This window comes from Manis javanica, chromosome X (assembly GCF_040802235.1).
Source record: "Manis javanica isolate MJ-LG chromosome X, MJ_LKY, whole genome shotgun sequence".
NCBI classification, from domain to species: domain Eukaryota; kingdom Metazoa; phylum Chordata; class Mammalia; order Pholidota; family Manidae; genus Manis; species Manis javanica.
This window is the reverse complement of record NC_133174.1, coordinates 57487073-57505157: the sequence shown is the minus strand read 5'-3', so window position 1 is coordinate 57505157 and position 18085 is coordinate 57487073. Positions and strand designations below refer to the sequence as shown.

Genomic DNA, 18085 nt, shown 5'->3' with positions numbered 1-18085 from the left:
TTCACCATAACCAAATGGGATTTATTCCAGGGATGCAAGGATGGTTCAATATCCTCAAATCAATCAGTGTGATACACCACATTAACAAAAGGAAGGAGTAAAACCATATGATCATCCCAACAGATGCAGAAAAATCATTTGACAAAATTCACATCCATTCATGATAAAAACACAACAAAGTGGGTATAGACAGACCATACTCAATATAATAAAGGCCACATATGAAAACTCACTGCTAACACACTCAATGGTGAAAAGCTGAAAGCTTTTCCTCTAACATCAGGAACAAGACAAGGATGCCCACTGTCACCATTTTTATTCAACATAGTAATGGAAGTCCTAGCCACAGCAATCAGACAAGAAAAATAAAATAAAAGGCATCCAAATTGGAAAGGAAGAAGTAAAATTGTCTGTCTACAGATGATATGATCTTATAAATAGCAAATCCTCAGGACTCCACCAAAAAAGTATTAGAGTAAATAAATGAATTCAGTAAAGTCACAGGACACAAAATCAATATAAACAAATCTGTTGTATTTTTATATATGCAAATAATCAACTAGCAGAAAGAGAAATTAACAAAAAAATCCCATTTACAGTTGTATTAAAAATAATAAAATACCTAGGAATAAATCTGACAAAGGAGGTGAAAGACATGTGCTCTGAAAACTATAAGACATGGATGAAAGAAACTGAAGATGACATAAATTGAAAGATATTCCATGCTTATTGAAAGATGTTGCTAAATGGCCATACTGCCCAAAGAAACCTATAGATTCAATGCAATTCCTATCAAAATAAAATTCAATACAATTTCTATCAGAATTTGTACGGAACCTCAAAGGATTCCAGATAGCCAAAGCAAGGTTGGGAAAGAAGGACAAAGCTGGGAGTACCATGCACCCTGCTAACAAACTTAGCAAAGTTACAGCAATCAAAAGAATGTGGTAATAGTATAAAATAGATACACAGATCACTAGAACAGAATAGAGAGCCCCAAAATAAACCCAAACTTATATGGTCAATTAGCCTATGACAAAGCAGGCAAGAATATACAATGGGGAAGAAAATCTCTTCAATACGTGGTGTTGCGAAAACTGGATAGTTACATGAGGAATAAAACTGGTTCACTGTTTTACACCATACACAAAAATAAACTCAAAATGGATTAAAGACCTAAATACAAGACCTAAAACAATAAAACTCCTAGAAAAAAATAAAGGCAGTAAACTCCTGAACATGAGCATTAGAGATGTTTTTCCGGATACAGCTCCCCAGGCAAGGGAAATAAAAGCAAAAATAAACAAGTGGGACTACATCAAACTAAAAAGCTCCTGGAAAGACTCCACTCTAAAACTACTAGAAGTAATATATGAATACAGCAAAGTTGCAGGATACAAAATTAATACAGAAATCTGTTGCTTTCCTATACACTAACAATGAACTAGCAGAACAAGAAATCAGGAAAACAATTCCATTCACAATTGCATCAAAAAAAATAAAATACCTAGGAATAAACCTAACCAAGGAAGTGAAAGACCTATACCCTGAAAACTACAAGACACTCTTAAGAGAAATTAAAGAGGACACTAACAAATGGAAACTCATCCCATGCTCTTGGCTAGGAAGAATTAATATGGTCAAAATGACCATACTACCTAAAGCAATTTACAGATTCAATGCAATCCCTATCAAAATACCAACAGCATTCTTCAATAAACTGGAACAAATAATGTTAAAATTCATATGGAACCACAAAAGACCCCAAATAGTCAAAGCAATCCTGAGAAGGAAGAATAAAGCAGGGGGGATCTCACTACCCAACTTCAAGCTCTACTACAAAGCCACAGTAATCAAAAAAATTTGATAATGGCACAAGAACAGACCCACAGACCAGTGGAACAGAATAGAGTCCAGATATTAACCCAAACATATACGGTCAATTAATATATGATAAAGGAGCCATGGACATACAATGGGGAAATGACAGCCTCTTCAACAGCTGGTGCTGGCAAAACTGGACAGCTACATGTAAGAGGATGAAACTGGATCACTGTCTAACCCCATACACAAAAGTAAATTCGAAATGGATCAAAGGCCTGAATGTAAGTCATGAAACCATAAAACTCCTAGAAAAAAACATAGACAAAAAACTCTTGGACATAAACATGAACTAATTCTTCATGAACATATCTCCCCAGGCAAGGGAAACGACAGTAAAAATGAACAAGTGGGGCTATATCAAGCTGAAAAGCTTCTGTACAGCAAAGGACACCACCAATAGAACAAAAAGGCATCCTACAGTATGGGAGAATATATTCATAAATGACAGATCCAATAAAGGGTTGACATCCAAAATACATGAAGAGCTCATGCACCTCAACAAACAAAAAGCAAATAATCCAATTTAAAAATGGGCACAAGATCTGAACAGACACTTCTCCAAAGAAGAAATTCAGATGGCCACAGGCACATGAAAAGATGCTTCACATCGCTAGTCATCAGAGAACTGCAAATTAAAACCACAGTGAGATACTACCACAGACCAGTAAGGATTGCCACCATCCAAAAGACAAACAACAACAAATGTTGGTGAGGATGTGGAGAAAGGGGAACCCTCCTACACTGCTGGAGGGAATGTAAATTAGTTCAACCATTGTGGAAAGCAGTATGGAGGTTCCTCAAAAAACTCAAAATAGAAATACCATTTGACCCAGGAATTCCACTCCTAGGAATTTACCCTAAGAATGCAGGAGCCCAGTTTGAAAAAGACATATGCACCCCTATGTTTATTGCAGCACTATTCACAATAGCCAAGAAATGGAAGCAACCTAAGTGTCCATTGGTAGATGAATGGATAAAGAAGATGTGGTACATATACACAACGGAATATTATTCAGCCATAAGAAGTAAACAAATCCTACCACTTGCAACAACATGGGTGGAACTAGAGGGTATTATTCTCAGTGAAATAAGCCAGGTGGAGAAAGACAAGTATCAAATGATTTCACTCATTTGTGGAGTATAAGAACAAAGAAAAAATTGAAGGAGCAAAATAGCAGCAGACTCACAGAACCCAAGAATGGACTAACAGTTACCAAAGAGAAAGGGACTGGGGAGGATGGGTGGGCGGAAAGAAAGGGGGCATTACGATTAGCATGTACAATGTTGGGGGGGGGCACGGGGAGAGCTGTACAACACAGAGAAGACAAGTAGTGATTCTACAGTATCTTATTATGATGATGGACAGTGACTGCAATGGGCCATGTGGGGGGAACTTGGTGATAGGGGGAGTCTAGCAAACATAATGTTCCTCATGTAATTGCAGTTTAATGATACCAAAAAAAAAAATTGTGACAAACAAAAGAGCTCCTGCATAGTAAAGGAAACAATCAACAAAATGACATTTGTAAAGATATATCTGGTAAGGGGCTAATATCCAAAATATAAAAGGAATTCACACAACTCAACACCAAAAAGCCAAATAATCAGATTAAAAAGTGGGCAGAGGACCTGAATGGATATTTTTTCAAAGAAGACATACAGATGACCAACTGACACATGAAAAGTTGCTAAACATCACTAATTACCAAGGAAATGCAAATCAAAACTACAATGAGATATCACCTCACACCTGTAAGAGTGACTAATCTAAAAACAATAAGAAATAGCAAGTGTCAGTGTTAGTGTGGAAGAAAAGGAACCCTTGTACACTGTTGGTGGAAATGTAAATTGGTGCAGTCACTATGGAAAACAACATGGATTTTTCTCAAAAACCTGAAGCACCATGTGATATAGCAATTCCACTTCTATTTATCTGAAGAAAACAAAAACAATAATGCAAAAAGATATATGCACTCCCATGTTCATCATTGCATTATTTAGAATAGCTAAGATGTGGAAACAAACTAGTGCCCATCAATGAAGGAATAGATAAAGAAACTGCAGTATATACATACAATGGAATATTATTCAGGCACAAAAAGGGAATGAATCTCGCCATTTGTCACAACATTAATGGACCTTGAGGGCATTATGCTAAGTGAAATAAACCACACAAAACCAAATACTGTATGCTTTTATATGTGGAATCAAAAAAAAAGAGGCTCATATGTACAGAGAATAGATAGATGGTTCCTATAGGCAGGGGGTGGGGAATAGGAGAAATGGATGAACTGTTATTTTTTGTTTAAATAAATTTAAGTAAAACAATGTTGGCTATAAAAATCTATAAAAGAATTCCTTTGATGGTAAAGAATCAGTGAGTTTGAAGCTATGTCAATAGAAACTTCCTTAATGAAATGTAAAGACAAATAAAAATGAAAACGATGGAACATGGATATCGAAAGATTGTGTGATAATTATAAATGATGCAGACCCAAAATGGGAATACCAAAAGAAGAAAGAGGAAGGAACAGAACAAATATTGGAGTAATATTGGATGAGACTTTTCTAAGAGATTTGACAGACACCAAACATCAGATGCAGAAAGCTAAAATAAAAACAAGTAGGATAAATATGAAGAAGTCTACCCCTAGGCATATCATATCAACACTTCAGGAAATCAAAGACAAAGAGACAATCTTTAAAGGAGTCAGAGGGGTAAAAACAGCTTACCTACAGAAGAAAAAGAATAAAAATTGCATTGGTTTCTCTCCAGAAGCCATTCAAGCAAGAAGCAAGCACAGTGAAATATTTTAAATGTTGAAAGAAAATCCACCAATATAAAATTATATATTCAGCAAAATTATCTTTCAAAAATGGAGAAATAAAGAATTTCTCAGATAAACAAACACTGATAGAATTTGTTGCCAGTAGACCTGCCTCATAAGAAATGTTACAAGAAGTTCTTTAGAGAAGGAAGACAATATAGGCCAGAAACTTGGATCTATATAAAGAAAGGAAGAACATTAGAGAAGGAATGAATTAAACTAAACTCAAACCTTTATTTTACTTACTTGCAATTGATTTGTAGCTTGCTCAAAATAATAATAGCAACAATGCACTGAGTGATTAGAGCCTATATATAAATGAAACAAATGACAGGAATCTTATAAAGGATAGGGGAAGAATTGGGAATACTCCGCTATAAGACACCTGTACTACCTATGTATGAAATGACATAGTGTTATTTGAAAGTGGACTTGGATCCACTTTGATCAAGTCACAAATGTATATTTCACTCTAGAGCAATCACTAAAATTTTTTAAATTAGTATAATTGCTATGCTAAGAAAGGAGAGAAAATGAAATAATATAAAATGCTTGATTAAAACCAAAGGCAGAAAAAGAATAGAATACAATAAAAGAAAAAAAGAAAAGTGCAATGAATAGAAAACAATTACAAATATAGTAGATATTAATTCAACTACATCAATAATCACTTTAAATGTGAATATTCTAAATACACCAGTTAAAAGAAACTGTCAGTGGATAAAAGAATAAGATGAATAACTTAATAACATAATGTAAATAACTATATGTTGTTTGTAAGAAACATACTTTAAATACAAAGACACAGGTAGATTAAAAGTAGAGGGATGGAGAAAGATACGATATGTTAACACTAATCAAAAGATATGTACATATATATATTTATATATTTCAGACAAAATTGGCTTCACAGCAAGGAAAATGATCAAGGATAAAGAGGGGAACTACATAATGATAAAAGGGTAATTTCTCCAAGAAGACATAACTATACTTAATGTGTATGTGCCTACCAAGAGTGTCAAAAATGTGAGGCAAAACCTAAATAATCCAATAGTATAGTTAGAAACTTCAATATCCCTTGATCAGTAATTGAAATATCCAGCTTGCAGAAAATCAGTTAGGATATAGTTGAGCTAAATTATACCATCAATTAACGAGAACTAATTGACAGTTATAGAATACTTCATCCAACAATAGGATACACAGCCTTCTCGTTTACATGTACATTTACTAAGATATACATTTTTTTCTTCTAAAACACACCTTAACAAATTTAAAAGCACAGATGTCATACAGTGTATTCCCTCACATCACAGAGTAATGAAGTAGAAATTAGTAACAGAAAGATAACTAGAAAGTCATATATTAGAACAGGAGAAAGATCTAAATGATTTTGGAAAATATCTAATCTAAACTTCAATCTTAGAAAACTAGAAAAAGAGTAAATTACATCCAAAGTAAGTCAAAGAAAAGAAATAATAAAAATGAGAGCAAAAATAAACGGAAAACAGGAAAGCAATAGAAAAATCAATGAAAGCCAAAGCTGATTCTTTGAAAAGAGCAATAAAATCAATAAACCCTTGCCCAGGATATCTAGGAAAGGGAGAGAGAAAACACAAATTACTAATATCAGAAATGAAAGAAGGTTCATTACTACTATTCCCATGGACATTAAAAGGATAATGAAATAATATTATGAACAACTCTATGCCCACAATTTGATAATTTAGATGAAATTGGCTAATTTCCTGCAAGAACACACTCCATCAAAACTCACACAAGGAGAAATACATAATCTAATTAGATAACATACAAATGATAATCTATATATTAGAGAAGTTGTATATATAATCTGAATTGGTTTATATATATTAAAGAAATTCAACAGTGAATAACCCTTTAAAACAGAAAGTACCAGGTGCAGATAGTTTCACTAGTAACTTTTACCAAATATTTAAGGAAGCAATTACACCAATACTCTTCAACCTGTTCCATAAAATAGAAGCAGAAGGAGCACTTCCTAACTCATTCCATGAGGCTAGTATTACTCTAATACCAAAACCAGACATTACAAGAAAACTTCAGACCAACATCTCTTGAAAATAGTTGTAAATATCCTAAAAAAATATTAGCAAGTCAAACCCAACAATATATTAAAGGAAGTATATACCACAACCAAGTGGGATTTATTTCTGGTATACAAGGCTGAGTCATCACTAAAAAATTAATTAACTTAATCCATTACACATCAACAGATTTAAGAAGAAATTTCCTATACTGTATCAATAGATGCAGAAAAATAATTTGACAAAATTATATCCACTTATGAGAAGAACTCTCATCAAATTAGGAATAGAGGGTACTTCATCATTTTGATTTAAAAAAGTCTACAAAAATCTGCAACTAACAATACACTTAATGTTGAGAAACTATATGCTTTCACCCTAAGATTGAAAACAAGGCAAGGATCCCCTCTTTCCACTCCTAATCAACATCACCCTAGAACTCCTAGCTAATGCAATAAGGCAACAAAAGGAAATAAAAGGTATATGGATTGGGAAGGAAGAAATAAAATTGTCTCTGTTTGCAGATGACATGATTTTCTATGTAAAAATCCCAGAGAACTGACAACCAAGCTCCTGGAACAAATAAGCAAATATAATAAGGCTACAGGATATAAACCTAATATACAAAAGCCAACTGCTTTCCCACATACCATCAATGAACAACTGGAACTTGAAATAAAAAAACAACACTATTTACATTAGTACCAAAAGAGGAGAAATATTTAAGTATAAATCAAGTAAAACATGTACAAGATCTATATGAGGTAAACTATAAAACTGATGAAAGAAATAAAAGTCTAAATAAATGGAAGGATATTCCATGTTCATGGATAGGAAGACTCAATATTGTTAAGTTGTCATTAATTTCCAACTTGATCTATAGATTCAATGTAATCCCAGTCAAAATTCCTGCAAGTTACTTTGTGGAAAGGAAAAATACTCAGAAATTCCAACACAATATTGAAAAATAAGAACAAAGTTGGAGGGCTGACACAAACTGATTCTAGCCTTAGCATAAAGCTATGATAATCAAGACAGTATGCTATTGGTGGAATAATACACATATATATTAATGGACCAGAATAGAAAGCCCAGAAATAGAGCCCAAATAGTCAACTGATCTTTGACAAAGGAGCAAAAAAAGTATAATGGAGAAAGGATAGTTTTGTTTCAACAAATGGTGCTGGAACAACTGGACATCCACATGCAAGAAGAAAAAGAATCAAAACACTGACTTTACACTTTTCACAAAAATAAACTCAAAATGAATAACAGCTAAATGTAAAACACAGAACTCTAAAACTCCTAGAAGATAACATAGAGAAAATCTAGCTGAGCTTGGTTTTGGCAATGATTTCTTAGGTAGAACTCCAAAAGCACAATATATGAAAGAAACAAAAATTGAGAAATTTGAAAAACTTGGACTTCATTAAAATAAGAATCTTCTGCTCTGAGAAAAACACTGTTAAATAAATCAAAAGACAAGCCACAGACTGGGAGAAAATATTTGCAAAATACATATCTGATAAGGGACTTACATCCAAAAGAAGTAAAAAAATTCTTAAAACTATATCAATTATACTTCAATAAAAAATAAAATCTTAAAACTCAACAATCAGAAAACAAATAATTGAATTAGGAAATGGGCAAAATATCCAAACAGAAATTAGATCCAAAAGATCTAATTAAGCAATGAGCAAAATACCTGCACAGACATCTCATTAATGAAGATATATAGATTAAAAATAAGCATATGAAGCTCACCATCAGATGTCATCATGGAAATGTAAATGAAGACAATAAGATAGCACTATATACCTATTAGAATGGCTAAAATCTCAAACATTGGCGGCACTAAATGCAAACAAGGATGTGGAGCAACAGAAACTCATTCATTGCTAATGGGAATGCAAAATGATATAGCCACTTTGGAACAGTTAGACAATTTCTTTCAAAGCTAAACATAGTCTTACCACACAACTCAGTAATTGCACTCCTAGGTATTTACCTGAATTTTCTGAAAACCTATGTTCATGCAAAAACCTGCATGTGAGTGTTTATAGCCACCTTATTAATTATTGCCAAAAATTGGAAGCAACTAAGATGTCATTGAACAGGTGGAGAAACAAACTGTGGTCCATCCATACAATGAAATATTATTCAGTGATAAAAAGAAATTACTATCAAGCCTAATAAAGACATGGAGAAACCTTAAATGCATGTTGCTAAGTGAAAGAAGCCAGTCTAAAGACTGCATATGCTTCGTATGACATTTTGGAAATGGCAAAAGTAGGAGACAGTAGAAGGATCTTTGGTTGCCAAGGGTGAGGCAAAGAGTATATGGGAACTGTCTGTTTTTACTCAGTTTTCCTGTAAGCCTCAAACTGTTCTAAAACAGTCTATTAATGATGAAAATAAATTTATGAAATATCCACTAGTTTAAAAATAATGCTGTATATCCACTTACCTCTTGCCTCTGTACCTTTCTTCAGGCCATTTCCTCTGCATGAAGTGCCCTACCAGTCCATCTTTCAATGAATGTCTAAGACTCAGCTGAGGCGACAATTCCTCTGTGTTCTCATAATAAACTCGAATTTATCAAATTGTAATTCTCTGGTTATGTGACTGTTCCATTTAATAGATTATTAGCTCCTTGAGGGCAAGGGGTGTGCCTTATTTATCTCTGTATCTCCAGTGCCTAAAGCATTTCTTTTGTAGTAGGTATTCAATATGTTTGTTAAATGAATAAATGAATGACTGAAGGAAGTAGTAAAGTTGGGATGTAAACAAAAATTCTTATGACTCCAAGTTCATTGTACCGTCTACTGAATCATAGTCATGCTAAGAATACTACTAATAATAGCATCAAAAATTGCCCATTTGAAAATTGAGCATAATTCTATTGACTTAGAGTTGTTTAGCAGCCTGAATAAGTGAAAGTGATGTGCTAATAGTAGGTACTCATTTGTTCTTTGTTTATAAGGCTCCCCACTTTCATGCCTTCCTCCCTTTATATAGAGATTTACTCCCAGAGAACTGAACATAGTCAACATTTCTTCAGTACCTTAGTGAAGCAATAAGGAGGAAAGTAAGAGCAATGACTGGCAGATGAGGAAGTATAAGATTGGAAATTTTTATTTAAAACAAGAAAAATAATCTTCAACATAGTCTGCATCTTCAAATTTTGTAACCTTGAGAGTTTATTTCATGTTCTACCTCAAACCATTAGAATTGTAAATATAGAGAATGAAATATGTGTGGCAATTTCAATGCGTTTGAAGATGGAAGCCATTAGCTTCAAAGAAGAGTATTTTGAACGAGAACCACATGGAATGCCCATGTTTAGAGCCCAGATTACAGTTCCAACATCTGCTCTAAGCATGACACACAGGCAAGAAAAGGTGGGTCTGTGCAAGTTGATTTTCACACCCACTTTATCCCACCAGGATTTCTAAAGTGTTTCCGATGTGAGAAGGCTTGCATTCTTCATCCAAGGATTTCCCCATTAACCCTTGCAGCAGGGGCATGCCTGGGGCTTCAGACTCCTCAAACATGATGTAACGTTATCATCAGCTGTAAAAGTTTTCTGGCTCAGCTTTGTCTGGTTGGGGAAAGACTCAAAAATATTACTGTGGTTCAGGAAACACTGAAACAGTCCCACTAGCTGCTGACATTTCAGAAGGTCAAAGTTCTATGAGGCATAGGTTTCTTCATGTTATCAAAGATGTTCTCAAAGTGACAAGTGTGTATTTTTGCTAAGGAAATATTTTACAAGACTCTTTAATGGTGAGGATGAAAAAGCCTAAGAACAACAATCTCTGAAGAGGATTAGAAAGATGAATGGAATGAACCATGTGGTCTAGTGAGTGTTTATCACATTGTGTTCCAAGGGGCACTGGGGCCCTGTGTGGTATTAATAGATGTTCTTAGAAAATGGATTCCTCAGTCAAAAAGAGTTAGGGAAGCACAGCATTAAGTTAAAAAGAACATTAATTCACTGAACATTTCTCAGATCTTTTAATATATGAATGGAAATGTGACTGTCTAAATTGGAATATGAAATGCCGCATATCCCAAGGTTATTTGGCCAAGAAACCTTTTTTGAGAAGCACTTTTCTTTTGTTGAATCAATGTGCTGGATTATGCGGTTTGGGAAATACTGAGATTCTGAAAACAGCATAATCTTTGTTACTCTTTCAGAACTCAGTTTGAATTCTAGTTCTAACATACTAGTTCTAACGGGCAAGTTGCTACACATTGCTGAATCAATTTCTTTGTTTATGAAAGTTGGGACAATAATATCCACCACAAAATGAATGTCAAAAGGATTAACTGAGATAATGCACAGGATTTAACACAATTTTTAGCACTCACAGGTATTCAATACATACCAGCTTATAATGATCACATTCATTTTTTTTCTTCCAATTTTGTGGTCTATACATATATATTGTATCATTAATCTACAATTACATGAGCAAGATTATGGTTACTAGACTGCCCCCATCATCAAGTCCCCACCACATACCCCATTACAGTCACTGTCCATCAGCATAGTAAGATTCTATGGAATCACTACTTGTCTTTTCTGTGTTGTACAGTTCTACCCATGTCCCCACCTACATTATGTCTGCTAATCGTAATGCCCCTTTTTCCCACTTGTCCTGCCCTTCCCACCCATCCTCCCCAGTCCCTTTCCCTTTGGTAACTGGTAGTCCATGCTTGGGTTCTGTGATTCTGCTGATGTTTTGTTCCTTCAGTTTTTTCTTTGTTCTTATAATTACAGATGAGTGAAATCATTTGATACTTGTCTTTCTCCACCTGGCATATTTCACTGAGCATAATACCCTCCAGCTCCATCCATGTTGTTGCAAATGGTAGGATTTGTTTTCTTCTTATGGCTGAATAATATTCCTTTGTGTATATGTACACATCTTCTTCATCCATTCATCTGCTGATGGACACTTAGGTGGTTTCCATTTCTTGGCTATTGTAAATAGTGCTGAGATAAACATATGGGTGCATATGACTTTTTGAATCTGGGATCCTGTATTCTTAGGGTAAATTCCTAGGAGTGGAATTCGTGTGTCAAATGGAATTTGTATTTTTCAAATGTTGTACCATCCTTGCATCCCTGAGGTTAATCCCACTTGATCATGGTATACGATTCTCTTGATGTATTTTTGAATTCGGTTTGCTAATATTTTGTTGAGTATTTTTGCATCTATGTTCATCAGGGATATTCGTCTGTAATTTTCTTTTTCAGTGGGGTCTTTGCCTGATTTTGGTATTAGAGTGATGCTGGCTTCATAGAATGAGTTTGGAATTATTCCCTCATCTTCTATTTTTTGGAAAACTTTAAGGAGAATGGGCATTAAGTCTCTATATGTCTGATAAAATTCAGCAGTGAATCCTTCTGACTCAGGGGTTTTATTCTTGGGCAGTTTCTTGATTACTGATTCAATTTCTTTGCTGGTAATTGGTCTGTTTAGATTTTCTGTTTCTTCCTTGGCCAGTCTTGGAAGGTTGTATTTTTCTAGGAAGTTGTCCATTTCTTCTAGGTTATCCAGCTTGTTAGCATATAGACTTTTATAGTATTCTCTAATAATTCTTTGTATTTCTGTGTGGTCCGTCATGATTTTTGCTCTCATTTCTGATTCTGTTGATGTGTGTAGATTCTCTTTTTCTCTTAATAAGTCTGGCTAGGGGTTTATCTATTTTGTTTATTTTCTCAAAGAACCAGCTCTTGGTTTTGTTGATTTTCTCTATTGTTTTATTCTTCTCAATGTCATTTATTTCTTCTCTGATCTTTATTATGTCCCTCCATCTGCTGACTTTGGGCCCCATTTGTTCTTCTTTTTTGTTTCAATAATTGTGACTTAGATTATTCATTTGGGATTGTTCTTCCTTCTTTAAATAGGCCTGGACTGCTATATGCTTTCCTCGTAGAACTGCCTTCACTGTATCCCACAGAAGTTGGGGCTTTGTGCTGTTGTTGTCATTTGTCTCCATATATTGCTTGATCTGTTTCAATTTGGTCATTGATCCATTGATTGGAGTATGTTGTTAAGCCTCCATGTGTTTGTGAGCCTTCAGGTTTTCTTTGTACAATTTATTCCTAGTTTGATACCTTTGTGATCTGAGAAGTTGGTTTGTACAATTTCAATCTTTTTGAATTTACTGAGACTCTTTCTGTGGCCTAGTATGAGGTATATTCTGGAAAATGTTCCATGTGCACTTGAGAAGAATGTGTATCTGCTGCTTTTGTGTGTAGAGTTCTGTAGAAGTCTGTTAGGTTCATCTGTTCTAGTGTGTTGTTCAGTGCCTCTCTGTCCTTCCTTATTTTCAGTCCAGTTGATCTGTCCTTTGGAGTGAGTGGTGTGTTGAAGTCTCCTAAAATGAATGCATTGCATTGTATTTCCCCCTTTAATTCTCTTAGTATTTGTTTCACATATGTCAGTGCTCCTGTGTTGGATGCATGGACATTTATAATGGTTATATCCTCTTGGACTGAGCCCTTTATCATTATGTAATGTCCTTCTTTATCTTTTGTTATTCTTTGTTTTGAAGTCTATTTTGTCTGATACAAGCACTGCAAAACCTGCTTTTTTCTCCCTATTGTTTGCATGAAATATCTTTTTCCATCCCTTCACTTCTGGTCTGTGTATGTCTTTGGGTTTGAGGTGAGTTTCTTGTAAGCAGCATATAGATGGGTCTTGCTTTTTCATCCATTCTATTACTCTGTGTCTTTTGATTGGTGCATTCAGTCCATTTACATTTAGGATGATTATTGATAGATATGTACTTATTGCAATTGTAGGCTTTAGATTCGTGGTTACCAAAGGTTCAAGGGTAGCATCTTTAATATGTAACCGTCTAACTTAACTCTCTTATTAAGCTATTATAAACACAGTCTGATGATTCTTTATTTCTCTCCCTTCTTATTCTTCCTCCTCCATTCTTTATATGTTAGGTGTTTTATTCTGTGCTGTTTTCTGTTTCCTTTGACTGCTTTTGTGGATAGTTGATTTTATTTTTTGCCTTGAGTTAGTATTTTGTTGGTCTGCTTTGTTTGGTGTGATTTATTTTCTCTGGTGACATCTATTTAGCCTTAGGAGTGCTTCTGTCTAGAGCTGTCCTTTTAAAATATCCTGTAGAGGTGGTTTGTGGGAGGCAAATTTCCTCAACTTTTGCTTGTCTTGAAATTGTTTAATCCCTCCTTCAAATTTAAATGATAATCGTGGTGGATACAGTATTCTTGGTTCAAGCCCCTTCTGTTTTGTTGCATTAAATGTATCATACCATTCTCTTCTGGCCTATAAGGTTTCTGCTGAGAAGTCTTATGATAGCCTGATGGGTTTTCCTTTGTAGGTGATCTTTTTCCTCTCTCTGGCTGCCTTTATTACTCTGTCCTTGTCTTTGATCTTTGCCATTTCAATTATTATGGATTGGTGTTGTCCTCCTTGGGTCCCTTGTGTTGTGATATCTGTGGGCTTCCATGGTCTGAGAGACTGTTTGCTTCCCAGTTTGGGGAAGTTTTCAGCCATTATTTCTTCAAAGACACTTTCTATCCCTTTTTCTCTCTCTTCTTCTGGTACCCCTATAATGTGAATATTGCTCCACTTGGATTGGTCACACAGTTCTCTTAATGTTCTTTCATTCCTAGAGATCCTTTTATCTCTCTCTGCCTCAGCTACTCTGTATTTCTGTTCTCTGATTTCCATTCCATCAACATTCTCTTGTACCTTGTCCAGTCTGCTCTTAAGACCTTCTATCGATTGTTTCATTTGTTATGTCTCTCCGGACTTCATCCTTTAGCTCTTGCATATTTCTCTGTAGGCCCATCAGCATGGTTATGACTTTTATTTTGAATTTTTTTTCAGGAAAATTGGTTATATCTATCTCACCAGGCCCTCTCTCTGGGGTTGTCTGAGTGATTTTTGCCTGGAACAGATTCTTCTGCCTTTTCATGGTGATAGAAATGGTCACAGGTAGGTGGTGTGTGTGTCAGCTGGGAGAACAAAGTCCCTTCCTGCTTCTTGGTTGCTTTGCCCTTCTCCACTGCCTGTGCCATCTACCTGCACACCGGGACCAGTCTCCTGAGCTGCTGTGGGTGGGGTGGCCCTCAGGATAGCCCAGTACCCTGTGGGGGTGGCAAACGCATTGGGTGTGTTCTCCTGTGAGATTGGCACCCTTTCGTGCCTTCTGGACATTGCTTCAGCTTCTGCTGCCTGCACCAGTTACTCACACCGGGAGCAGTCTCTGAGATAATCTCCTAAGCTGCCATGGGTGGGCGGCCTTCGGGATAGCCTAGTGCACTGTGGTGTGTGGCAGACACGTTGGGTGTGTTCTCCTGTGGGAACAGCACCCCTTCTTGTCTTCCAGACATTGCTCAGCTTTCGCTGCCTGTGCCGGTTACCCACACATCGGGAGCAGTCTCTGGGATAATCTCCTTAGCTGCCATGGGTGGGGGCGGCCCTCGGGATAGCCTAGCACACTGTGGAGGTGGCAGATGCATCAGGTGTGTTCTCCTGAAAGAATGGCACTCCTTTGTGCCTTCTGGACCTTGCTCTGGGTTCCTCTTTCTGTTCTGGGCAGCTATGCACCGGCAACAGCTTCTGGGTCTGTCCCAGGTAGCTTTGCACTGGAAGAAGACTCTGTTTGGTTGCTGTGGGCAGGGCTGTTCTCTGACTGCTCTGCAGCTGTGGTGGGTCATCTGGTTTGCTTGCAGTGCCAGCTGGGGTGAATGAGTGGCAGGCTGCTTATCGCCATACAGGACTTTGCAGCTGCATTACCCCCCAGGGGGTTAGGGTGCCTGAAGTTCCTCAACATTCCCAGCCTGCTGGGCTGCGTGTGTTTGGATGATTTTGTCCAGCTGTTAAGCCATCGTCCCCTTAAGACTTTTAAAAAGTGCCCACTTTTCTTTTGTCCCTGGGTCGCCAGCTGTGGGGAACTGCTTGCAGTCTCCATCCCAGATATTACTTTTCCATTTATCTAATATCCAGTACACCATGCAGTGTGTGTCTGTGTTCCTGGTGCAGATTACTTGGGCTAATTATTTAGCAGTCCTATGCTTCCACTCCCTCCCCACTCTGATTCTTTTCCTCCTGCCAGTGAGCTGGAGTGGGAGGAGTGCTTGGGTCCTGCCGGGTCATGGCTTTGTATCTTACCCTTTTTGTGCGATGCTGAGTTCTCACAGACGTAGATGTAGCCTGGCTGTTGTACTGTATCTTCTGGTCTCTCTTTTAGGGATAGTTGTATTTGTTGTATTTTCAAAAATATATATGGTTTTGGGAGGAGATTTCTGATGCCCTACTGAAGCCATCTTGAGCCCCTCTTGATCACATTCATTTTTCATCACCATTATTATCAAGCCACATCCCTACCTGATAGGCCTGCCAAAACAGCTTCAAAATAGGTCTGGTATGAGACTCAAATGGCTATATTTCTCAGTGCTTTGGGAACCAAAAAAGAACTGAACTAGCTCTATGACTCATTTAGTGTCTGATGTTGAGTGAATCTCTTCACCTGTCTACATTTCTCTACTGCCAAATATAGGTATGGACTAGGTAACCTCGTACTCTTAAAAATGTGTGAACCTCAACTCTAAAATGGTATGTAAGAGATTTATAAATTTATTGTTGAAGAAATCGGTGGTTCAGGTCAAATCCAATTGTAAAGGATGGTCCTGTATAACAAAGCTATTTTTATGATCCAGCAGGTGGCTGGCAGAAGCAGTGCTTTGCCGATGTGGTCACAATAAATTCTGTATAGTGAATAATAATTCAGTATAACAATTGCTTTCTCTGGTCCTTGACCCTATAATCATCAGTCTCTAACATTGCTCTAATCAACTAAAGAACTTGATTATGTGTTTTCTTCATTGTAAACACAGAAAGAGGAGCTGAATTAAGCTAAGCTTTAGAATTTCTAGCTGAGATATTTATGTCCAATTTTATTATTTTAAAGTTGGGAAAACAGGACAGGAGAGGTTATGTAACTTGTCAGGGGTCACACAGCTAGAAAGTGGCAAAGCTTTGAATGGGTTTTTGGGCTAAATGAGTCACCATGGGTGAACTTAGAGATTTCACTGGAAACTTTTACCAAGACCATATATAAAAATGTTAAATGAAACTAGAAAAAGCCATTATAGAAATTCTACTATTTATGCTTCCCACCTTAGCAACATGTGTTCAAACCTCTTCATAGGATGGTCCCTCCAATCCCACGCTACCTGAAGACCAACTCAAAGTATAAAAACCTTTGTTACAGAACTTCATTAAAGATGTTTTGAATGTCTAAATAATTATACCAATTGATTCCTTTAGATACACACATAGTTCATTCCACAAAGACCTCTAATCTTTTTTTCATTATGAAATGTTGTGGCCTTTAAAAAACAAACTAAGTTAACAGAGAAATCTTAACACTATGAATATCAAAGGTTATCCTTTAGGCCTCTGCTTACACACTCTCCATTGAGTATTATTTATTTCCAGGACTTCAACCCTTATGGAGAATCATACTCCCTAAATCATAGCCCATGTTTCCAATTAGCCCTGTGACACTGCCATTTGTGTGCATTCTTGTTACCTGGAATTCATGCTTCAGATTAAACTCATCTTCTAAATTAATGGTTCTCAAATCTGGCTAAGCATTCAAATTAAGTGAGGAACTTCAAAAACTCTCAATGCCTGGATCCCATTTCTAGAGATTCTGATGAAACTGGTGTGGAGCTGGGCATGGACATGAGAAGTTCTAAAAGCTCCCCAGGTGATTCTAATATGTGGCCAAGGTTGAGAACCACTGCTCTAGGTTAAGCAGCAAGTGCCAGTTCCTTCATGTCTGTTAGTGGTAGCACCATTCTCCTCTTCACCTGGGCTTGAAATCTGGGGTGTTCAATCTTCAGCTCTGGGGATCAATGAGATCACAGAAATCAAATCACATTTTGGGCAATGTAAAGTACTAACAAAATGTAAGGAATTTTATGCAGTATGCACATGAATCAAGTGCATAGCTTTAGTAGTTGAGATGTGTTGATTCATTAAACATGTTAAAGGTTACACTGGTAATTTATCATTCTAACAATTTTGTTGGGCAGAGCTGGGAGTCAAGAGAGAATCTACTTGTGAGACTTGACATAAATCATCAGAGCTACCCTATCTTCCTCTGGGCAGGTCAACCCCATCAATGAGCCCAAACGGCTGGTCCTCTGACTCTCCTTCACTGGGGAGGAGTGAAGTTATGACAGCTGGCTAGCCAAACCACAAACAGCAGTTACACTGAGAACCAAACATAGGCACAATG

General features: G+C 36.5%; 1 protein-coding gene across 11 annotated transcripts in view; it reads right to left on the bottom strand.

Annotated features, from left to right (window-relative positions):
• Nucleotides 1–18085, bottom strand: part of EDA (ectodysplasin A) — a 629675-nt gene that overhangs the window by 50206 nt on the left and 561384 nt on the right. For 2 of the 11 annotated variants that reach the window (XM_073228160.1, XM_073228162.1), the window contains one exon: nucleotides 8917–17689. The exons of the other annotated variants lie outside the window; for them this stretch is intronic. In XM_073228160.1, coding sequence (XP_073084261.1) covers nucleotides 17595–17689 — 95 coding nt within the window. In that variant the 3' untranslated portion in view covers nucleotides 8917–17594. Of the gene's footprint in view, nucleotides 1–8916; nucleotides 17690–18085 lie in introns of those variants that run through there. 11 annotated transcript variants of the gene reach the window in all.